This window comes from Myxine glutinosa, chromosome 6 (assembly GCF_964187855.1).
Source record: "Myxine glutinosa chromosome 6, kmMyxGlut1.1, whole genome shotgun sequence".
NCBI lineage: Eukaryota > Metazoa > Chordata > Myxini > Myxiniformes > Myxinidae > Myxine > Myxine glutinosa.
The window spans coordinates 18,243,987-18,267,830 of NC_136266.1; the positions used below are offsets into that span (position 1 = coordinate 18,243,987).

The 23,844-nt window shown below is 46.1% G+C and overlaps 2 protein-coding genes across 11 annotated transcripts in view; one reads left to right on the plus strand and one right to left on the minus strand.

Annotated features, from left to right (window-relative positions):
* Positions 1 to 13,756, minus strand: part of RIF1 (replication timing regulatory factor 1) — a 251,247-nt gene extending 237,491 nt beyond the window's left edge. For 7 of the 8 annotated variants that reach the window (XM_078779646.1, XM_068119704.2, XM_078779645.1 and 4 more), the window contains exons 1-5: positions 13,678 to 13,756; positions 7,544 to 7,657; positions 5,081 to 5,153; positions 4,820 to 4,916; positions 3,280 to 3,410 (exon numbers count right to left, since the gene is read on the minus strand). In XM_078779646.1, coding sequence (XP_078635772.1) covers positions 3,280 to 3,410; positions 4,820 to 4,916; positions 5,081 to 5,153; positions 7,544 to 7,638 — 396 coding nt within the window. In that variant the 5' untranslated portion in view covers positions 7,639 to 7,657; positions 13,678 to 13,756. Of the gene's footprint in view, positions 1 to 3,279; positions 3,411 to 4,819; positions 4,917 to 5,080; positions 5,154 to 7,543; positions 7,658 to 13,513 lie in introns of all 8 variants that reach the window. The other variant, XM_078779644.1, reaches the window with a different exon arrangement.
* Positions 13,757 to 13,901: 145 nt separating this feature from the next.
* The window catches only part of MRPL45 (mitochondrial ribosomal protein L45), a 35,590-nt gene continuing 25,647 nt past the window's right edge, over positions 13,902 to 23,844 (plus strand). The window contains exon 1 of one of the 3 annotated variants that reach the window (XM_078779635.1): positions 13,902 to 14,121. Coding sequence is in view for 2 of the 3 variants with exons in the window: in XM_078779634.1 (XP_078635760.1) it covers positions 20,066 to 20,170 (105 nt within the window). In the remaining variant the exon portion in view is untranslated. Of the gene's footprint in view, positions 14,292 to 20,035; positions 20,171 to 23,844 lie in introns of those variants that run through there. The other 2 variants (XM_068119699.2, XM_078779634.1) reach the window with 2 other exon arrangements.

Below are 23,844 nucleotides of genomic sequence, written 5' to 3' on the forward strand. Positions count from 1 at the left end.
AGAGTGAGGGAGTTTGTTCCAGAGGTGGGAGAAAAGAGGAATGAAGGAGTGAAGGTTTGCAGAGAGTCTTGAATTTGGCAGTTTAACCATAAGAGGGTTGCAGGCAGATCTTGTGCGACCTGTAGGAATATTTGCGGGACAGAGCCCAAAGAGAGCTGGGGGGCGGGGGGGCAAGGCCAGAGAGTCGTCGTTTCATTTGGCCACCCATGTCCTTCATTTGGCCCCCCATTTCGTTTTCCAAATTATATAACCCATCTTTCATTTGGCCACCCATTTCCTTCATCAGAGATTGCAGACCCTCGCCAGGACATGTTTTCAGTGGTTTTTAAGGCTTTTGTGTTCAAACAAATAGAGTGGCTGAACCACGTTCATGTGGTTGTTGCTGTTTGAACCACACACCACGCCAGTGTGTGCCCCGGTTTAGAATAGGTACACCGTATCCCTGCATGTCGTAAGAGGCGAATAAAGGGGAGGCGAATAAAGGGTTGGCATCAGGAAGGGCATCCGGCCATAAAAACATTGCCTCAAAAAGGAAACCCTGATGATAGTCATGGGGCCCATAAGACCAACCCTTGCTCTAGCAGGGAAAATGGCCTTTAAAGAAAGGGGGGAAAAAACCCCCAAAAAAACACATGACCGATGGCGTCAAAACATTTTTGCCAAGTGGCCTTCAAATTAAGTTAATCGGATGAAAATTGAGGATTTTAGAAATTTGGCCTATGTTGACCTCATAAATAGTTGTTGGTGGTTGGTTTCAGTAAGCAGATATGAAAATCATATTGAGATTTCAAGTCAGTCAGATGTACAGTGCATTCAGAAAGTATTCAGACCCCTTCACTTTTTCACATTTTGTTATGTTGCAGCCTTATGCTGAAATCGAATAAATTCATTTTTCCCTCATCAATCTACACTCAATACCCCATAATGACAAAGAGCAAACAGGATTTTAGAAAGTTTTGCAAATTTATTAAAAAGAAAAAACTGAAATATCACATTGACAAAAGTATTCACACCCTTTGCTATGACACTTGAAATTTAGCTCAGGTGCCTCCCATTTCTCTTGATCATCTTTGAGATGATTCTACACCTTGATTGGGGTCCACCTGTGGTAAATTCAATTGATTGGACATGATTTGGAAAGGCACACACCTGTCTATATAAGGTCTCACAGCTGACAATGCATATCAGAGCAAAAACCAAGCCATGAGGTCGAAGGAACTGCCTGCAGAGCTCGGAGACAGGATTGTGTCGAGGCACAGATCTGGGGAAGCCGACAAAAAAAAAAAATCTCTGCTGCATTGAAGGTTCCCAAGAGCACAGTGGCCTCCATAATTCTTAAATGGAAGAAGTTTGGAACAACCAGGACTCTTCCTACAGCTGGCCGCCCGGCCAAACTGAGCAATTGGGGGAGAAGGGCCTTGGGAAGAGAGGTGACCAAGAACCCGATGGTCACTCTGGCTGAGCTCCGGAGATCCTGTGTGGCGATGGGAGAAACTTCCAGAGGGACAACCATCACTGCAACACTCCCCCGATCTGGGCTTTATGGCAGAGTGGCCAGACGGAGGCCTCTCCTCAGTGAAAGACACATGAAAGCCCGCTTGGAGTTTGCAAAAAAGCACCTAAAGGACTCTCAGACTGTGAGAAACAAGATTCTGTGGTCTGATGAAACCAAGATTGAACTGATTGGCTTCTCTGCCATAAAGCCCAGATCGGTGGAGTGTTGCAGTGATGGTTGTCCTTCTGGAAGTCTCTACCATCTCCACACAGGATCTCTGGAGCTCAGCCAGAGTGACCATCGGGTTCTTGGTCACCTCTCTTACCAAGGCCCTTCTCCCCCGATTGCTCAGTTTGGCCGGGCGGCCAGCTCTAGGAAGAGTCCTGGTTGTTCCAAACTTCTTCCATTTAAGAATTATGGAGGCCACTGTGCTCTTGGGAACCTTCAATGCAGCAGATTTTTTTGTAGGCTTCCCCAGATCTGTGCCTCAACACAATCCTGTCTCTGAGCTATGCAGGCAGTTCCTTCGACCTCATGGCTTGGTTTTTGCTCTGATATGCATTGTCAGCTGTGAGACCTTATATCGACAGGTATGTGCCTGTCCAAATCATGTCCAATCAATTGAATTTACCACAGGTGGACTCCAATCAAGGTGTATAAACATCTCAAAGATGATCAAGAGAAATGGGAGGCACCTGGGCTAAATTTCAAAGTGTCATAGCAAAGGGTATGAATACTTTTGTCAATGTGATATTTCAGTTTTTTCTTTTTAATAAATTTGCAAAACTTTCTAAAATCCTGTTTTCTCTTTGTCATTTTGGGGTATTGAGTGTAGATTGATGAGGGAAAAAATGAATTTAAACGATTTCAGCATAAGGCTGCAACATAACGAAATGTGAAAAAAGTGAAGGGATCTGAATACTTTCTGAATGCACTGTAAATTGAGGATTTTAGAAATTTGAGAAAAGTGGTCGACCATAGGCCTATGTTGAACTTTTGGCCTATTTTGATCTCTAAAATAGTTGGTGGTTGGTTTCAGTTAGCCGATATGAAAATCATATTCAAATTTCAAGTCAATCGGATGAAAATTGAGGATTTTAGAAATGTGAAATGGTTGTTGACCTTTGACCTATGTTGACATTTTGGTCTATGCTGATCTCAAAAATAGTTGGTTGTTGAATTCAGTTAGCTGATATGAAAATCCTATTCAAATTTCAAGTCAATTGGATCAAAATTGAGGATTTTTGTAATATGAGAAAAGTGGTTGACCTTTGGCCTATGTTGACTTCAAAAATAGTTGGGGGTTGAATTCAGTGACTCGATATGCAAATCGTCTTCAAATTTTAAGTTAATCGGATGTACATTGATTATTTTAGAAATTTGGCCATTGTTGACCTTTTGGCTCAACAACGTTAAACATCCCACGGTATATTTTACAAAAAGTAGGCGAGTTATCTCCAGTATCCTGAAAGAAAAAAACAAACAAAAAAAACAAAAAACATTACTGCTACAATCAGCCGAACATCAGGCTTGGCCAGTCGGTGTGCAAAGTATCCTGAGTCAAACACTTTCCTCGGCCCACCCGAAAATAAGGTGCTACTAATTTGGGCAGGTAAATTAGAAGTGTTTATATATCCATCGATCACGCACATATGTGTACACCTAATTTTCAGTATAAACTATCATTTTCAGGTTCAAGAATGACGAGAGCATGAAAGATCAGCTGCCAAATCCATCATGATGAAGATGACAGTTTTGGACATTCCCTACTAAATAGCACACACCTTGCTTTCTACAACCGCAGAAGGGAAGTTCTGTTGTGCCAACACCCACAGTGCTTTGGTGAGCATGTTTTTCTCAGTCGAAGTAACGATCGTCTTCAGCAGCAAGTCAATGACATCATGGAGGAGTTTCACTTCATATGCAAGACAGACGTGCAGAGGGTAAAAAGGAAAAAACAACCAAAAGTCGCACCATTGAGGAACAATACTCTTGCACTCAGCAGTGAGATATTATAAATACCACAATGCATATATTTCAGTTGTTCTGCAGGAAACTATCCAACAGCATTGCACAAACTGTATTCGAAAACATCGTTTTGGTGGCAAATAGCACACACCTTGCGAAGGTAAGGACGAAGGACGGGAACAGTGGTGAGATCGAGGTGAAGGTGAGAGTGCATCAGGGGTCGGTACTAAGTCCACTACTATTTGTAGCTGTGATGGAGGTGCTGGCTCAGAACGTAAAGGAGGGTTTACCGTGGGAGTTGTTGTATGGAGATGATCTGGTGTTGATTGCGGAAAGTATGGATGGACTGAAGGAGAAGATGAACAAGTGGAAGGAATGTTTGGAGACAAAAGGTCTGAAGGTGAATATAGGAAAGACGAAGGTGATGGCAAGTGGTAAAGCATGTGGTGAGGTGGAAAGAACTGGAAAGTGGTCGTGTGCTGTGTGTAGGAAGGGTGTCGGAGTGAACTCCATTCAATGTACAATGTGCGCCGAGTGGGTTCATCAAAAATGTAGTGGTCTGAGAGGGTCATTAACCAGTGTGGCAGCTACATTCAAATGTAAGGTGTGCATAGAGGGAGCTGCAGATGGAGGAAATGTTGAGTTGGATCTTGGAGACGGCGTGAAGCTGGAAGGTGTGAAAACATTTTGCTACCTCGGAGACATGCTGAATGGAGAAGGTGGATCAGACTCGGCAACGGTTGCTAGAGTGAGATGTGCATGGAAGAAGTTTCGGGAACTGAGTGGCATGCTGATGAGGAGGGGAGTGTCATTGAAGCTGAAGGGAAAGGTGTATGCTGCATGTGTGAGAAGTGTTATGATTTATGGGAGCGAGACATGGGTAATGAACGTAGAGCAGCAACGAAGGTTGGAAAGGGTGGAAATGCGAATGGTTCGATGGATGTGCGGAGAGTCGCTGAGAGAGAGGAAGACAAATGATGAATTGCGAAAGATGATGGGAATCGAGCCTGTGATTGATGCTGTGGAGAGGAACAGGTTGAGATGGTTTGGTCACGTTTTGAGGAAGGATGAAAGTGACTGGTTGAGAAGAGTGATGGAAATGAATGTAGAAGGAAGTAGAGGACGGGGAAGACCGAGAAAGACTTGGCTAAAGATGGTGGAAGAAGAAATGCGGGCAAGGGGCTTAACAAGGAGAGATGCAGAAAATAGGGCAAAATGGAGAAGATCGTCATGGGGACCGCAAGGCTAACCCCCGCTCTAGCAGGGAAAATGGCCTTTAAAATGCATGTTGTTGTTGTTGTTTTGGTGGCAAATGTGATGTGACGTTTTTGTTCGGAAAAGGTGACATTTACCAACCTGGAACAGCCCCAACGAGTTTCTCATGATAAACACAGTAGCCAAGGGTCTGTAGGCAGGCCAGTTTGAGTTCAACATTAGAGCCAGAAAGGTAAGTCTACAAAAACACAGACAAGAGAGGAGGTTAGAAAAGCCAATAGGGGGGGGGGGGGGGTAATTGATCAACCTTAACAAGGCCTCATGCGGTTCTGTCAGGATACAGGGGGGAAAGATACAAAGATCTTCAAATTGGGGAAAGGAAGTTTGTTCTGTTTGATTTACTTGGCAGCATTCGAAGAGCTGGTATACTTTGTCGATGAACACTTGCTCATCAACCTCCACAGTTCGCAGCCGACTGGAAAACAAACGAAACGTCACATCCGCTCGTACGTCAAAACCGAATTCATGGAACCTCAATCTTTGACTTTGATTCAATACCACAGCAAACTCGCAAATTTTAAACACTAGAGCATTAGACAACAATTAGGAACGAGAAAGCATCTGAAAATGCAAAGCCTGTCCACATTCGCTTTGCATTTAAACTTCTTCTTCTTCAGCTGCATGCTAAACATGACGGAAACGGCTATAAAAATGATTTTAGGAGACCTTGACCTTTTGACCTCAAAGGCAACAGGTTTCCGTGGCCCAATATGCAAACCCAGCTCAAATTTCAAGTCATTCAGATTAAAAATTAACGATCTTATGTAACCTTGACCTGTGACATTACAAAAAAACAAGAATTGGCTTCTAGCTTTTGATTGGTGAACCAATTCAGTGATCAAATATATGCAAATTCTTAAAATCAAAGGTCAATCGGATGAAAATTGACAATTTTGAGACTTTGACCTTTGACCAAATTATTAATTTGTCTTTTCCATATTCTCATAAAAAATATTTGTTGAAAACTTGATGACAAAAACTCAAATGGTAAAACGTTGACAGACAGACAAGTGATTGCAAAACACGCCGGTTTTTGTTGTCCCCACACTTTTTGAAGAAAAACGGAGAAGATATTGTAATTAGCTCCATTCATTCGTCACACACGATCTCCTCTCAAACGATCGTGCAGAAATTCACTAAACTTGGTGGTTTTGATCAGCACATGGCAAGAAGGACCAAGAACAGTATAATTTTTGGCCAAATCCCCCCCCCCCCCCCCCCCACTCTGTGTGGTCAAAAGCCAAAAAATGCAATTACAGCCACATTTTAAAAAACTTTTTTTTCAAAGCAATTTTTTCAAAGCAAAGAATGCAATTTTCCCAAGAGACTGTATACCATTGGGGGGGGGGGGGGGGAGAGAGGGGAACATGAAATATGTCAGGATTTTTTTGGATTTGACCACTGCTTCATGCCCCAGGGAATGGGGCCTTGGGGTTACAGGGTTAAGAACAGGAAAAAAATGAACACAAAAACTGATATCGGGTCATTCCTGGTGGAACTTTAATGCCATCTTTCAACTTTCCTTTAGATGGGAAGCGTGGGGATTCGCAAGGACGCGCAATAATTTTCGCTGTATTTTTTTTTTTAACATGGGGATAAAAAAAAATGAAAGAAAAAGAAGATTCATTGCATAAAGAGCACATTTTAAATCAAATATATTCTGCAACAATGACTGAACAAGACTTAAAATAAACATATGTCACCCACAGGGTGAACCGTATCTTGCCAAAATGTGAACATGAGTGACTTGCTTCAGGTCACACTGAGGTGAACAGAACTGCTATCCACTAGAAGCGACTCTTTGAGGAATGTCTGCCCACGAGATATTCCGATGATAATCGTTCTAGAGAGTGACCTTGAAAAATACGTGTTTGCCTTATAACGTCACCAAATGACGTCATTTATATAATGTCTAAAGCTTGACCTTGACCTATAAATGTCTAAAGCTTCACTTCGCAAAGTGACCTTGACCTTTGACCTTGACCTTAATAATTTCGTATGGTGAATAGTATGTCTTCATGACCAACGCACATGAAATATTGAAAGATTTTGATGAGAACTGAGGAAATAATTTTTTCATGAAAATTCCGTTTTTTCGTCATGACGTCATCAAATGACGTCATAGCGTCAAACTGTTTACAGATCTGGGAAGCACTCATCAAGGGCATTCATATGAGGTATTACTCGATATGGTACCTACGATTTCAAAATTTGACCTTGGGGTCAATAATTTTCGACCTCCAGCGCTAACCATGAAGGTCAAGGCCGATCGCCACCAAAAACTAATCAGCTGAGCGCCGGACCATATACTAGATTCCCATGAAGTTTGGAGACGATCCGATCAAAGTTACTCAAAAAATAAGGGTTTCGTTGACCTCCATGATTGACCGCAAAGTGACCTTGACATTTGACCTTGACCTTCAAAATTTTGTGTGCTGAAGGGTATCTCTATAGGACTCTGATATGCGAAGTTACAGGAGTTTCCAATAATAACTGTGGTCTACAGAGTGATCTAAACGTGAAAAAAAAATGATTAACCACAAACAAACATACAAGCTGACTAATACATCTTGCAAAAACTTCGTTTTGGCAAGATAATAAAACAAGCATTAACAAGTGCAGTGCATTTTAAATACTAATAAACGATTATATTGACATGGTCACCATCTTTTTAAATGTGGATAAACAAAGCTTTCTTGTGCTTTTGCACTACCAAGTTCAAATGCAAAGTGTATGATCTTACTGGTAGTTTACACCACGAGAAACCAAGCACAATTTAAGAAGTAAACCCAAAGATGGACTAACTCAGTTAGTGTGAGCAGAGCGTCAACTCGGTCATCATCAGTCACAGTTTTATCAGTCAGGGTATCCAGGAGGATGAGCACTCCTCTAGCGGCCATGACAGCAAGCGACAACCTCCTGTGGACGACAAAGCATGGCTGCATCATAATCGGCAGAAACGGCCTCGGTCTACAGCAGTAATTCCGAAAGTCAAATTAAATATAACGTTCTTTAGAACAAAGTGAGCAAATATTTCTGCAACAACTATGGTCACAGGTACATTGTAGGGCAACATCAACCTCAACCATTTTTTTTTTCCCAAAAATGACCCATTTGTAGAAACAACACAACAACAACAACAACAACATGCATTTTAAGGCCATTTTCCCTGCTAGAGCGGGGGTTAGCCTTGCGGTCCCCATGACAATCTTCTCCATTTTGCCCTATTGTCTGCATCTCTCCTCGTTAACCCCCTTGCCCGCATTTCTTCTTCCACCATCTTTAGCCAAGTCTTTCTCGGTCTTCCCCGTCCTCTACTTCCTTCTACATTCATTTCCATCACTCTTCTCAACCAGTCACTTTCAATCCTTCCTCAACACATGACCAAACCATCTCAACCTGTTCCTCTTCACAGCATCAATCACAGGCAATATTCCCATCATCTTTCGCAATTCATCATTTGGCTTCCTCTCTCTCAACGATACTCCGCACATCCATCGAACCATTCGCATTTCCACCCTTTCCAGCCTTCATTGCTGCTCTACGTTCATTACCCATGTCTCGCTCCCATAAATCACAACACTTCTCACACATGCAGCATACACCTTTCCCTTCAGCTTCAGCGACACTCCCCTCATCATCAGCACGCCACTCAGTTCCCGAAACTTCTTCCATGCACATCTCACTCGATCAACCGTTGCCGAGTCTGATCCACCTTCTCCATTCAGCATGTCTCCGAGGTAGCAAAATGTTTTCACACCTTCCAGCTTCACGCCGTCTCCAACATCCAACTCAACATTTCCTCCATCTGCAGCTCCCTCTGTGCACACCTTACATTTGAATGTAGCTGCCACACTGGTTAATGACCCTCTCAGACCACTACATTTTTGATGAACCCACTCAGCGCACATTGTACATTGAATGGAGTTCACTCCGACACCCTTCCTGCACACAGCACACGGCCACTTCCCAGTTCTTTCCACCTCACCACATGCTTTACCACTTGCCATCACCTTCGTCTCCGATATTCACCTTCAGACCTTTTGTCTCCATACATTCCTTCCACTTGTTCATCTTTTCCTTCAGTCCATCCATACTTTCCGCAATCAACACCAGATCATCTGCATACAACAACTCCCACGGTAAACCCTCCTTTACGTTCTGAGCCAGCACCTCCATCACAGCTACAAATAGTAGTGGACTTAGTACCGACCCCTGATGCACTCCCACCTTCACCTCAAACTCACCACTGTTCCCGTCCTTCGTCCTTACAGCTGTGCGCGCTCTTTTGTACATTGCCATCACTACTCTGATCAACCATTCCTCCACTCCTAACTTCCTCAATGCCCATGTCAATACTTTGCGTGGAACCCTATCGAATGCTTTCTCCAGATCAACAAACCCAAAAAACAACTTCTTCCTCTTCTCCATGTACTTCTCCTGCAACTGCCTCACAATGAAAAGCGCGTCTGTCGTTCCTCTTCCTGGCATAAATCCAAACTGCATTTCGTCGATCTTCACTTTCTTCCTTATCCTCCTCTCCAACACCCTTTCCAATAGAAACGTCACAGTGTAATCAACTAGATATCTGCGACCACAAAACGACCGTCAAGTGTCAGCCTCCCCAGTACAAGCTGGGCGATCGCCCTCGACTTGACCTTGGCCCATGATGCAATGATGGTCATATTTTGTTTGGATCACCATTTGACCTTGACCTTCAACATTCAGGGACAGAGTGTAAATAAAGAAAATGTGTCCCTTCTACAATCCATCCATAAAACTCATCATGAAAATCGTAGGAAAATTATTCAAGTTATGATCACAAACACGTTTTTTGTTAATTATGTCACAATCCGACAAAAGTAGGTCAAGCACGCTAATCAAATATCAGGTGCACAACTTCAGTGCAGATTTACTATCATGATGCAAGAACATGTTGGAAAGCCAAGCGGTCTTTGAGATTCATTATTGGCAAAATTGAGCCAGAAAAACAAACAACAAAAACAAACAAACAAAAAAAACAAGCACGTTTTCTTTTTCAGACCGCCATTTGCCAACCACCTTGACCTTTAACCCGGAGGGGGTATGATGTAAATTAAGCAGAAATGCAGCTTGTTGTAGCCGACCTGGGGTGGGCTATTTTTGTGAAAAATGTTAAAGTCTATAATTAGGTCATGACCTTAAAACTAGGTCAATGTCAAAAAAGTGTCAACACTGCATGCTTTGCATTCACATTATTAATGCACATTTTCATTCTGAAAGAAAGTACCGGAAGCAAGATACAGCTCGAAAATGTGTAGAACCCTAAATGGTGGTTTAGTACTCCAAGGGTTCCAAGAAACTCTGGGGTACCATACAAAGTTGGAGGTGCTAATTTAAGAAACCAACCATACAACAGAAACAAGCCATCCCCTATCCTATATAGGCAGGCAAAACAGTGCAGCCTTTTCCACACAAACAGGGCCCACGATCACTTCAAACCAACAAGTCTTTCATGAAACTCAAAAATCAAATAAAAACCATGAGGATTTCTTCCGCAAACACTTGAACTGCCACATTTCAATATGAAAACATGACACAAAAGGGGGTGAATGAGTTTAAGTCAGTCTTCCTTTCCTCCTGACAACCGTTACCACTGCGTATGCAGAGCATTGCAGCTGCTTGTGAATTTCAGCACTGGGATGGAGATATGCACCTCATGGTTAAGTTACAAGATGAGGACGACTGAAACGTCACATTTGTCACAGCCAATGTGAAAGGGAACTCAATGTGTCTAAGAGGAGGAGGAGGGAACTCAACGACACTCAATGACGAAACATGGTTGTCTACACAGCAATTAAATACATATTTTAATAGAACATGACGATCATGGAAGATTGAGGTGACAGAATATAAAAGTCAAGGGATTAAAAGAGGGGCAGCATGGCCACACTGACTCGATAATCAAGGGGATGAAGGAACAGGGAGAGAGAAGAAGAGGAGAGGAGGGAGTGGGGGTGGGAGACGAGAAGAGGGGGGGAAGATGAGAAGAGGGGGGAAGACGAGAAGGGGGGGGAAGACGAGAAGGGGGGGGAAGACGAGAAGGGGGGGGGAGAAGGGGAGGGGGGGGGGGGAGAAGGGGAGGGGGGGAGACGAGAAGGGGGGGGAGACGAGGGGGGGGGAGACGAGGGGGGGGGAGACGAGGGGGGGGGAAGACGAGGGGGGGGAAGATGAGGGGGGGGGAAGATGAGGGGGGGGAAGACGAGGGGGGGGAAGACGAGGGGGGGAAGACGAGGGGGGGGGAAGACGAGGGGGGGAAGACGGGGGGGGGGGAGACGAGGGGGGGGAAGACGAGGGGGGAGAAGACGAGGGGGGGGGAGACGAGGGGGGGGGAAGACGGGGGGGGAAGACGAGGGGGGGAAGACGAGGGGGGGGGAAGACGAGGGGGGGGGAGACGAGGGGGGGGAAGACGAGGGGGGGGAAGACGAGGGGGGGGAGACGAGGGGGGGAAGACGAGGGGGGGAAGACGCGGGGGGGAAGACGAGGGGGGGGAGACGAGGGGGGGGAGACGAGGGGGGGGAGACGAGGGGGGGAGAAGACGAGGGGGGGAAGACGAGGGGGGGGGAGACGAGGGGGGGAGGAAGACGAGGGGGGGAGGAAGACGAGGGGGGGAGGAAGACGAGGGGGGGAGGAAGACGAGGGGGGGAGGAAGACGAGGGGGGGAGGAAGACGAGGGGGGGAGGAAGACGAGGGGGGGGGGGAAGACGAGGGGGGGGAAGACGAGGGGGGGGGAGACGAGGGGGGGAGGAAGACGAGGGGGGGAGGAAGACGAGGGGGGGAGGAAGACGAGGGGGGGAGGAAGACGAGGGGGGGAGGAAGACGAGGGGGGGAGGAAGACGAGGGGGGGAGGAAGACGAGGGGGGGAGGAAGACGAGGGGGGGAGGAAGACGAGGGGGGGAGGAAGACGAGGGGGGGAGGAAGACGAGGGGGGGAGGCAGACGAGGGGGGGAGGCAGACGAGGGGGGGAGGCAGACGAGAAGGGGGGGAAGACGAGAAGGGGGGGGAAGACGAGAAGGGGGGGAAGACGAGAAGGGGGGGAAGACGAGAAGGGGGGGGAAGACGAGAAGGGGGGGGAAAGACGAGAAGGGGGGGAAAGACGAGAAGGGGGGGAAAGACGAGAAAAGAGGAGGGAGGGAAGGAGAGAAGGAGGAAGGAGAGAAGGAGGAAGGAGGGAAAGAGGAAGGAGGGAAAGAGGAAGGAGGGAAAGAGGAAGGAGGGAAAGAGGAAGGAGGGAAAGAGGAAGGATGGAAAGAGGAAGGAGGGAAAGAGGAAGGAGGGAAAGAGGAAGGAGGGAAAGAGGAAGGAGGGAAAGAGGAAGGAGGGAAAGAGGAAGGAGGGAAAGAGGAAGGAGGGAAAGAGGAAGGAGGGAATAGGAGGAGGGAGGGAATAGGAGGAGGGAAGAGGACAGAGGATGGGGGAAAGAGGACAGAGGCTGGGGGAAAGAGGACAGAGGATGGGGGAAGAGGACAGAGGATGGGGGAAGAGGACAGAGGATGGGGGAAGAGGCCAGAGGATAAGAGAAGAGGACAGAGGAGGGGGGAAAGAGGAAGGAGGGAAGAGGGAAGAGGAGGGAAAGAGGAAGGAGGGAAGAGGAGGGAAGAGGAGGGAAGAGGAGGGAAGAGGAGGGAAGAGGAGGGAAGAGGAGGGAAAGAGGAAGGAGGAAGGAAAGAGGAAGGAGGAAGGAGGGAAGAGGAGGGAAAGAGGAAGGAGGGAAGAGGAGGAGGGAAGAGGAGGAGGACAGAGGATGGGGGAAAGAGGACAGAGGATGGGGGAAAGACAGAGGATGGGGGAAAGAGGACAGAGGATGGGGGAAAGAGGACAGAGGATGGGGGAAAGAGGACAGAGGATGGGGGAAAGAGGACAGAGGATGGGGGAAAGAGGACAGAGGATGGGGGAAAGAGGACAGAGGATGGGGGAAAGAGGACAGAGGATGGGGGAAAGAGGACAGAGGATGGGGGAAAGAGGACAGAGGATGGGGGAAAGAGGACAGAGGATGGGGGAAAGAGGACAGAGGATGGGGGAAAGAGGACAGAGGATGGGGGAAAGAGGACAGAGGATGGGGGAAAGAGGACAGAGGATGGGGGAAAGAGGACAGAGGATGGGGGAAAGAGGACAGAGGATGGGGGAAAGAGGACAGAGGATGGGGGAAAGAGGACAGAGGATGGGGGGAAGAGGACAGAGGATGGGGGAAGAGGACAGAGGATGGGGGAAGAGGACAGAGGATGGGGGAAGAGGACAGAGGATAAGAGAAGAGGACAGAGGATGGGGGAAGAGGACAGAGGATGGGGGAAAGAGGACAGAGGATGGGGGAAAGAGGACAGAGGATGGGGGAAAGAGGACAGAGGATGGGGGAAAGAGGACAGAGGATGGGGGAAGAGGACAGAGGATGGGGGAAGAGGACAGAGGATGGGGGAAGGCAGAGGATGGGGGCGAAGAGGACTAGGCGAAGAGGGGGCGAAGAGGAGGGGCGCAGATGGGGAAGAGGACAGAGGTTGGGGGGAATAGGCAGAAGAGTTGAGAGATTGCCCCTAAAAAGATGGAAATTTTCGTCAATTCGACAGGATGGGATAATGGGATACATCAGTGAAGGAAATGACGCATCACAGGTGGATATGCCGCAAGCATGATGGGCCGACAGACACCTCTTGTACACAGAACTTTCGTTGCGTTGTCTGATGTCCAGACAAAGATTGGTATGGGCCGAATTGACCTGATCTGATGTACCAATGAAAATACCTGCGCTTGCTTCATGAAGAGAGAGGAGAGAGCGAGGTGAAGAAAAATAACAAATGTTCTCTGCCATTAATTGATTAAAAGGCCACAGAGATCCTTCATACAGAAAGGAGTGAAAGAAGAAACTGCGAAATAAAAACGTAAACCAGACGAATGGAAGAACATACCAATAACAGGTATCTCTCGAACACCAACCCCTTTTTCTTTCCCGCCACTTGAACCATCCGGGTCAAAAGTCACGTGTTTGGTTCTCAATCCTGGTTTTTAATTTACCCGAGGACACAGCAACCTTTAAACATCTTTAAACAAACGTGATTGTGGAAACACTCAACGAAAGCTGTTATATAATTTTCTCATCCTCATAAAATTACTACCAGCGCTATCACCGGATGTGACGTAATCTGCGTGTCCTTTGAAGAACTTTTACAGGCTTTGTTTTGCCGACTTGATTTTTAAAATATTATTAGCCTTTATTTATATTCCGGGGTTTCCATGCAGACGATACTCTGGATATTCATTTTTGAACAACAAGAGGCAAAGCAACAACAATATCAACAACCGTAGCACTACTTCCGGTCCATGTGGGTTCTCGTTTTGTTCAATCGAACTCAGTAAGTTTGCGACATTCGGTGTTGTGTTTCGGGTGTTTAAGCCCGACACATCGTGACGATTTAGTCTTAATACGTCCTGAGAGGTCCTGACTAGACCCAGGGAGGTCGACATGGCAAGGTTACTCTGTCGATCCTGTGTTGCCAATCCAGGTGCTGGTGCTGTATTGAAGGTAAGGCTGTAACTAGCTCAGGGAGTATGGGTGGAGGTACAAACTGTATCGTGGGATCTTTTGCTTCGCATATTCATATTGGGATGAGGTATCGGGTATGGTATGCAATTTATACCCTGCTAGCAGCACATTAGATTACAGGTGCAGGCAGATTGCAGGTGCAGTCAGATTGCAGGTGCAGTCAGATTGCAGGTGCTGTCAGATTGCAGGTGCTGTCAGATTGCAGGTGCAGTCAGATTGCAGGTGCAGTCAGATTGCATGTGCAGTCAGCTTGCAGGTATAGTCAGATTGCAGGTGCAGTCAGATTGCAGGTGCAGTCAGATTGCATGTGCAGTCAGATTGCATGTGCAGTCAGATTGCATGTGCAGTCAGATTGCAGGTGCAGTCAGATTGCAGGTGCAGTCAGATTGCAGGTGCAGTCAGATTGCAGGTGCAGTCAGATTGCAGGTGCAGTCAGATTGCAGGTGCAGTCAGATTGCAGGTGCAGTCAGAGTGCATGTGCAGTCAGGGTGCATGTGCAGTCAGAGTGCATGTGCAGTCAGATTGCATGTGCAGTCAGATTGCAGGTATAGTCAGATTGCAGGTGCAGTCAGATTACAGGTGCAGTCAGAGTGCAGGTGCAGTCAGAGTGCAGGTGCAGTCAGATTGCAGGTGCAGTCAGAGTGCAGGTGCAGTCAGAGTGCAGGTGCAGTCAGATTGCAGGTGCAGTCAGAGTGCAGGTGCAGTCAGAGTGCATGTGCAGTCAGAGTGCATGTGCAGTCAGAGTGCATGTGCAGTCAGGGTGCATGTGCAGTCAGGGTGCATGTGCAGTCAGATTACATGTGCAGTCAGATTGCAGGTATAGTCAGATTGCATGTGCAGTCAGATTGCAGGTATAGTCAGATTGCAGGTGCAGTTAGCTTGCAGGTGCAGTCAGATTGCAGGTGCAGTCAGATTGCAGTGCAGTCAGATTGCATGTGCAGTCAGATTGCATGTGCAGTCAGATTGCAGGTGCAGTCAGATTGCAGGTGCAGTCAGAGTGCAGGTGCAGTCAGAGTGCAGGTGCAGTCAGAGTGCATGTGCAGTCAGAGTGCATGTGCAGTCAGATTGCATGTGCAGTCAGGGTGCATGTGCAGTCAGATTGCATGTGCAGTCAGATTGCAGGTGCAGTCAGAGTGCAGGTGCAGTCAGAGTGCAGGTGCAGTCAGAGTGCAGGTGCAGTCAGAGTGCAGGTGCAGTCAGAATGCAGGTGCAGTCAGAGTGCATGTATAGTCAAATTGCAGGTGCATTCAGATTGCAGGTGCAGTCAGATTGCATGTGCAGTCAGATTGCATGTGCAGTCAGATTGCATGTGCAGTCAGATTGCAGGTATAGTCAAATTGCAGGTGCTGTGAGATTGCAGGTGCTGTGAGATTTCAGGTGCTGTGAGATTGCAGGTGCAGTCAGATTGCAGGTGCAGTCAGATTGCAGGTGCAGTCAGATTGCAGGTGCAGTCAGATTGCAGGTGCAGTCAGATTGCAGGTATAGTTAGATTGCAGGTGCTGTGAGATTGCAGGTGCAGTCAGATTGCAGGTGCAGTCAGATTGCAGGTGCAGTCAGAGTGCAGGTGCAGTCAGAGTGCAGGTGCAGTCAAATTACAGGTGTACTCAGAATGCAGGTGTACTCAGAATGCAGGTCAACTCAGAATACAGGTGTAGTCGGATTGCAGGATCTGTCAGATTGCAGGTGTTGTGAGATTGCAGGTGCTGTCAGATTACAGGTGCTGTCAGATTGCAGGTGCAGTCAGATTGCAGGTGCAGTCAGATTGCAGGTGCAGTCAGATTGCAGGTGCAGTCAGATTGCAGGTGCAGTCAGATTACAGGTGCTGTCAGATTGCAGGTGCAGTCAGATTGCAGGTGCAGTCAGATTGCAGATGCAGTCAGAGTGCAGGTGCAGTCAGAGTGCAGGTGCAGTCAGAGTGCAGGTGCACTCAGAATACAGGTGTAGTCAGATTGCAGGAGCTGTCAGATTGCAGGTGTTGTCAGATTTCAGGTGTTGTCTTTCACAAGGAAATAATGACCCAATGGAAATAATGATGAAAGTGATGGGAATCGAACCAGAGCAGTTGCCATCGAGCCCTAACTTGTCCAGCAAGCACTCATGTAATAATCATGAAATAATCATCATTGGCCCAAAAACGCTCACCAAGTCCAACCATAACTTTGCCCTCAACATCGACGGTTTCCCAGTATCCACCTCCCCTCACATCCGGAATCTTGGCATCATCTTTGACCAAACCCTCTCCTTCGACAAATACACTAAACAGATCACAAAGACAGCCTTCTTTCACCTGAAAAACATCGCCCGTCTCCGTCCATCCCTCTCCTCCGTGGCTGCAGAAACCCTCATCCACGCCTTCATCACTTCCCGTCTGGACTACTGCAATAGCCTCCTTTATGGTTCACCCTCAACAATCACCAATAAACTCCAATACATTCAGAACTCCGCTGCCCGTCTACTCACCCATTCCCGGACCCGTGACCACATCACCCCCGTCCTTTACAAGCTTCACTGGCTCCCCATCTCCCAGAGAATCCAGTACAAAATCCTCCTCTTGACCTACAAAGCCCTCCATAACCTGGCCCCATCCTACCTGGCTGACCTCCTCTCCAGACACACTCCCACCCGCAACCTCCGCTCTGCTGGTACCAACTTCCTGACCCCCCCCCCCCCCCCCCCATCCGGACCAAATTTAGATCCTGGGGGGACAGGGCCTTCTCCATCGCTGCTCCCACCCTCTGGAACTCGCTACCTCACACCATCAGAGACTCCTCCTCACTCACCACATTCAAAACATCACTCAAGACCCACCTGTTCAACACTGCATTCAACATTTAACCCACAGCATCTAACCCCTGACTATCTCCTCTCCTTCTCCCTCCTTTGTGCTTTGAATATTTCCCTATTGATTCTTCTTTTTTTGCAATTGTCTTTATGTTTTGCTATGCATTATGTTTTGCACTCTGTCAAAGCGTCTTTGGGCTTCCTGAAAAGCGCTATATAAAATAAATGCATTATTATTATTATTATTATTATTATCATGTGATTGGTCCGTCCAGAACTCTAGGTTATCTATTTACAAGAGTGCGTTGTCAAGAATGCCAGGAGGCTGGACGCACTACGCATGCATACTCTGGGCTGACTAACCTGGGTTTGAAACTCGGCCGGGCTATGAACTGCAATCCTATTGTCTTGCAAGTAGGGCAAGGTAGCATTGTGTGTGCCGTCCCTCAGATGGATGTTGAACTGGCGTCACATCTACCAGTATTAGTTTGTGGACTTTAAAGGTTCCATGGTGTCCTTCATGAATACATATATTGTTATGAATTTTGGGGAAGAGTGATATATAGATTCAGGTAGATCTGTATAGGTAGATGCTCCAATGACCGGGAGTAGAAAGAACCATTTTGATGTACATAAGTCAGGGACCTGTTTAGCCCGGATGTCGGTTTAAGCTTGTATATTAGTGGTCATGCGAGGATGGCCTTGTGCTAATTATCGTAGGGATTATGCTAATTCCCCTGTGTGTGAGACCTTGTGATTTATCCTTTGTCCCTTATGGCACTACACCAATAGACACGAGGCAGGCCCAAAAGCACCACACACACTAATTAAATTCCCCCACAATAAAACTCACCGGAAGTGCAGGCAGGAAGTGCCCACGCATTGCGCCAACATGGCGATAAAACATTGTTCAGGCCGGCTGAGGCCATGCCTACCTCGCGACGGATTGGTCGAGGGGTTTGATGGGGAGATCACACCAATGGTAGGCAGGGCCAATCGGCACGCAGCTGAAGCCCAGAGGCAAGAAGGAGCCAGCTGATTGGCCAAGGGGAGATTATAAAAACGGGAGTTCGTCCGACATTTTCTCTCTCTCTCCGAGCTCTCTCTTGCGTTGGACCCTCGCTTGCATTGGACCCTCGCTTGCGTTGGACCCTCGCTTGCGTTGGATCCTCGCTTGCATTGGATCCTCGCTTGCGTTGGACCCTCTCTTGCTTCGGACCTCTCGCTCTTGTGCCGGCTTGATGTTCTGGACCTCGGAACAAGCGGTTGTGTGCTGCAATCGTCTCCTCGTTCCCCTGTTCGTTTGGACGTGAGGAGGAAGAGGCGGACGAAGAGCTGGGCTCTCCGTGCGAGCAACGCGCATGCAAGGGCGGCTTGCCGCTGGAGCGTGATGAGGCAGGGGCAAGCGAGACGTCCGGTGAGGCCTGGCAGCGCGCGAACGAGGCGGACTGAGGCCTACTTCCCGCCAACGCACCGGACAAGCCGACAAACCCCGACGAGACCCCGAGTGGTTGAGCTACACACACACACACACACACACACACACACACACACACACACACGACACTTTTATTGTCTCCCGCGCACCGCCGAGCGAAAGGGGGACTATGGTTTTCCCCTCCGTGCGGGCGTGCGTACGTGCGTGCATATGTGCGTGCGTGCATAAGCGAAGGACCGCATTCAAATTTGGTGTGTGGGTGCAACCCATGTCAAAATCCAAGATGGCCACCACCATGTATGTCTGATGCCATGTATGTCTGAACCTTGTGAGCGGAATATCTTGAAAAATAAGCGAAGTACCAACTTCTAATCTGGTGTGTGGGTGTATCTAGGCATAAGGAAGAACCACATTGAAAAGTGGGTCGCCACGTCAAAATCCAAGATGGCCACCGCCATGTATGTCTGAACCTTGTGAGCTGAATATCTTGACAAATAAGCGAAGTACCAACTTCTAATCTGGTGTGTGGGTGTATCTAGGCATAAGGAAGAACCCTATTGAAAATTGGGTCGCCACGTCAAAATCCAAGATGGCCACCGCCATGTATGTCTGAACCATGTGAGCTGAATATCTTGAAAAATAAGCGACGTACCAACTTCTAATGTGGTGTGTGGGTGTAGCTAGACACAAGGAAGAACGCTATTGAAAATTGGGTCACCACGTCAAAATCCAAGATGGCCGCCACCATATATATATATCTGAACCTTGAGCGAAATATCTTGAAAAATAAACGAACTACTAACTTCTAATCTGGGGTGTGGGTGTATCTACGCAAAAGGAAGAACGCTATTGAAAATTGGGTCGCCACGTCAAAATCCAAGATGGCCGCCGCCATGTATGTCTGAACCTTGTGAGCGGAATATCTTGAAAAATAAGCGAAGTAACAACTTCTAATCTGGTGTGTGGGTGTATCTAGGCATAAGGAAGAACCCTATTGAAAATTGGGTCACCACGTCAAAATCCAAGATGGCCGCCTTGCCTTTCACTCACTCACCGCAGGCAGGTTGGTGGTCGAATCCGTAACAACGGAAGTGACGAATCCATAATAGTAAGGGCATTTTATGAGATATTTCACAAATCTGTTAACTAAATTGTTACCAAAAAATTTCTTCACCAATATGTTTGTAAAGGTGTGTAATAACATGTGTTAAAATGTTGAAGTTCAACTCCCGTGGGAAACATAGAAAAAAAGCTGTTGAATTCGGGTACCGAAAAATTATTTTCGAGAATTTTTTTTTTTTTTAATCGGCCCTTAAGTAACTTATGAGGGGTCAAATAAGGGTTTTTCATGATTCTGAGTTGATTGTTAACATTTATATTTTCACTTTTACATTTACACACAAAGTAGCTTTTATTTCACATACATATATAATACTCAAGAGTTATTTCTCATTCACAATGTCAGAAGTTTCAACAGTCATTGTCTATGTCTTCTTCAGACTCAGCAACATCATGACTGCAGTTTCTGCATGTAATGCCATTACAGACTCCACAGGCCGAGATGCACGTGACCCCATTCTTCTTGCAGCTGCATGAAGGCATGAAGGTCTTCATGTCACCACGCTCCTCCTCAGTGAAGGCAAGTTTCATGATGTGTTGATAGATGGCTGCATCGATGAGGAGGTGAACACGGATTGCCTTGTCAAAACATCCTCCATCCATGATGTGGTTGGCTGTCGTACTTCCAGGATAGATCAACTGGATCACATCTAGTAGTCCAGAATCTTCCATGATGTTACCCATTGATCCAAGATAAGACTTCAGCAGGTGAAAACCACCCAACCTTGGAATGACGGGTAGATTTGCCTGCTTTATTATATTCACAGCCTTCAGCCAAATCGGAAGATCAAAGGTCACTATAGCGACCCCAGCGCGCCGTATGCACTCTTTCAGAGTGGTGAAGATGGTGTTGAGGTCATTAGGGTCTCCTTCAATAACTGGGAGGAACTCGATCTGTGTGCTCTGCTTTGCATCATTAGCATGGATTCTCTTCATCCAGCCATTCCAGTTGGAGTGTGGGAACTCAGGATCGTTGGCTTTGATCACCCACCCCGCTGCCCAGAGTGTGTCACCTGGAGTGAGGAGTGGCTGATCATGAGCCAGGGAGGAGGAAAGCTCAGCGAGGGGGAGAAACATGATCGCGTTCGTTCCTATCTGTTTCCTGTTCGTAAATGGAATAATCTTTACTTCAGTTCCTGTCAGGATCTTAGCTTTGTCGAGTGCCTTCAACTTCACCCGGGGGAAAGCTGCTGTTGTCTGTGGATCTGGCAAAGGTGGTGCCGGAGAGGTGACTTCGATCCAACCCATTGAGTGAAAGGGAGTGTTTCCGTGAATAGAGACAATGTTTAAATCTATATTGTCTCCAACAAACTGAGTGACTGCATTGTTTGTTTTCCCAACCTCCATAAAGACCACCTGATCATTACTTGACAATTCACTTTCACTGGCTGGCACTTTGGCTGTCATCACTGATTGATCCTCAAGCGCAGCATCAACCGCAACCTCATCATTGATCTGTTCATCGGTTTCCTCCACAATGGTGTCAAGAGTGCCAGAAGTATCTGGAACATCATCTCCACTCCTACTATTAAGGAAGCAGTATTTGTAGTTTTGTGTCTCCGTGTAAGACTCAGTGTATCCCAGCCGGTGGAACTTGTTGAGCATCCATTTTGACCCAAATCTATGATCAAGTTGTATGGCAAGCCCCATTTGGTGTGGCAATACTCCCGACCGAGGTCGACAGGCCTTAATAAAATTCTGCCCCCAAACGGCAACTCTTTCGTCTGTCTTGACAATCGGTCTCAAGAACATCTGAAGGCTTGCAGGAACTAGTGTCAGCTGACTATCGATGTCAGTCATACTGTGTGTGGTGGGGTATGACTTTGGACCTAAATCAATCAAGGCAATATCATTGGATATGAACTTGAGTGCCGTCTTTATGATCTGAGTCTTCTCATCTCCATGGTCAAGATTAGCATGATGCTCACGCAGAATATTGTCGGTGCCATCTTTGAGACAGAGTACATCTGCCCTTCTTTCCTGTGTTGTGAAATACAAGGTGTCTTCGTATTTCTCTAGAAGTTTTATCTTTAGCCAATGCTTTGAATAAGAAAGGCTCTTCTCTGGTGACTGATCAAACTCCTGCAGCTTTTCATGGACTTGGTCCATGTTCATTACCCCATGCTCTAATTCTGAGTCTAACCATTCGCAGAATTCAATAAAAACTGCCTCTCGCTCCTCATCAATACTCCTCTGTCCTCTCTACCTTTTTCCTTCCTCATCAGTCTTGGACAAACTGTCACCTCTCGCAAACATAAGTTTGCATCGCAAATGGTACAGTGTTTCTTCTGCTACCAAGTCGTTGATCCCTTCCAGGCGTCCAGTGACTTCAGTGCCCCAGTCATCCCCGCGATTCCGTGCTGTCTTCAGCAAGCTTGCCTTCAGTGTATCTGCAGTCAAATTATCTGGCACTCTGTATTTCTTTCTAGCTTGTGCTGGATTATTTTTGTAGAGCTGGGCTGGTTGGTTGCAAAGAATGCATACATCCTTATAGAGGAGGTCAACTGACTGTGATCTTCTAGAACTGCAGCCAGTTGATGAACTGAACTCACAAGTAGTGCGTCTTCTCTTCAACTTTGATGACTCTTTCTCTGCCTTTGATGCTTGAGCTGACTTCTTGGTGGTTGCAACAAAGTTGTTGTACAGATCATTTTTACACTTCTGGTGGTACCTCAGTTTTCCTTCCTTTTGAGCCTCCTTCATACGTTCCACAACAGTAACATTTTCGACAGTTTCTGCTTGTTTCAATAAAGTTGAGTATCCCTTTGGAGTTGCCTGTATGAGCCTTTCAGCTGGTGTATCCGAGCGTGCACAGATGAAGCAATTGAGCACAGGTGGAGTAACGTCTTCATCCATATTGCTAGACTCCATGTCCTGCAAAGTAGAAAATGAGATATATTTAGAAATTATTTTTCCACAAAGGAGTGTCTGTGGTGAAATATAAATGTTAACAATCAACTCGGAATCATGAAAAACCCTTATTTGACCCCTCATAAGTTACTTAAGGGCCGATTAAAAAAAATAAAAATTCTCGAAAATAATTTTTCGGTACCCGAATTCAACAGCTTTTTTTCTGGGTTTCCCACGGGAGTTGAACTTCAACATTTTAACACATGTTATTACACACCTTTACAAACATATTGGTGAAGAAATATTTTGGTAACAATTTAGTTAACAGATTTTCATATGTTTCCCTTACTATAACAATATGTATATAGATACAGTACATGTATGTATATGTATATCGATACTGTACATGTATGTATATGTATATAGATACTGTTCATGTATGTATATGTATATAGATACTGTTCATGTATGTATATGTATATAGATACTGTACATGTATGTATATGTATATAGATACTGTACATGTATGTATATGTATATCGATACTGTACATGTATGTATATGTATATAGATATGGTGGGGAAAAATGGCCTTAAAACGATCATTCATTCATATCTCAAAAAGTTGTGTGTGTGTGTGTGTGTGTGTGTGTGTGTGTGTGTGTGTGTGTGTGTGTGTGTGTGTGTGTGTGTGTGTGTGTGTGTGTGTGTGTGTGTGTGTGTGTGTGTGTGTGTGTGTGTGTGTGAGATGGATGGATGGATGGATGGATATGTATGTGTTTGTCGGACGAGTTTCCCCGTGAAAACCATAGGTTGGCATAGACATCACACCCGTATCCAAAGTATTTTGTTTGTCTGGTCGATTTGTTTGTGAAGTTAATGTTAGCTCTTTCACGAGCCTCGATACAGTATACAAAAATAAAAAAATAAAAAATTCATATGTATGTATATGTATCTCAAAGTATATTTATGTATATGTTCACGACCTGACAGATACAGTATATGTATGTATATGTATATAGATACAGTATATGTATGTATATGTATATAGATACAGTATATGTATGTATATGTATATAGATACAGTATATGTATGTATATGTATATAGATACAGTACAGGTATGTATATGTATATAGATACAGTACAGGTATGCTATATGTATATAGATACAGTACAGGTATGTATCTGTATATATACAGTCTATGTGTGTGTATGCAGTGCGTATCAAAAAAAGGTAATCCGAATTCAAGGGGTTAATATGCAAAGGTTATTTAGTTTGACAATTTACATGTGGTTTACCAATTATGAGGAAATCCTCAGCTTTCCATTGATGCCTTTAATGC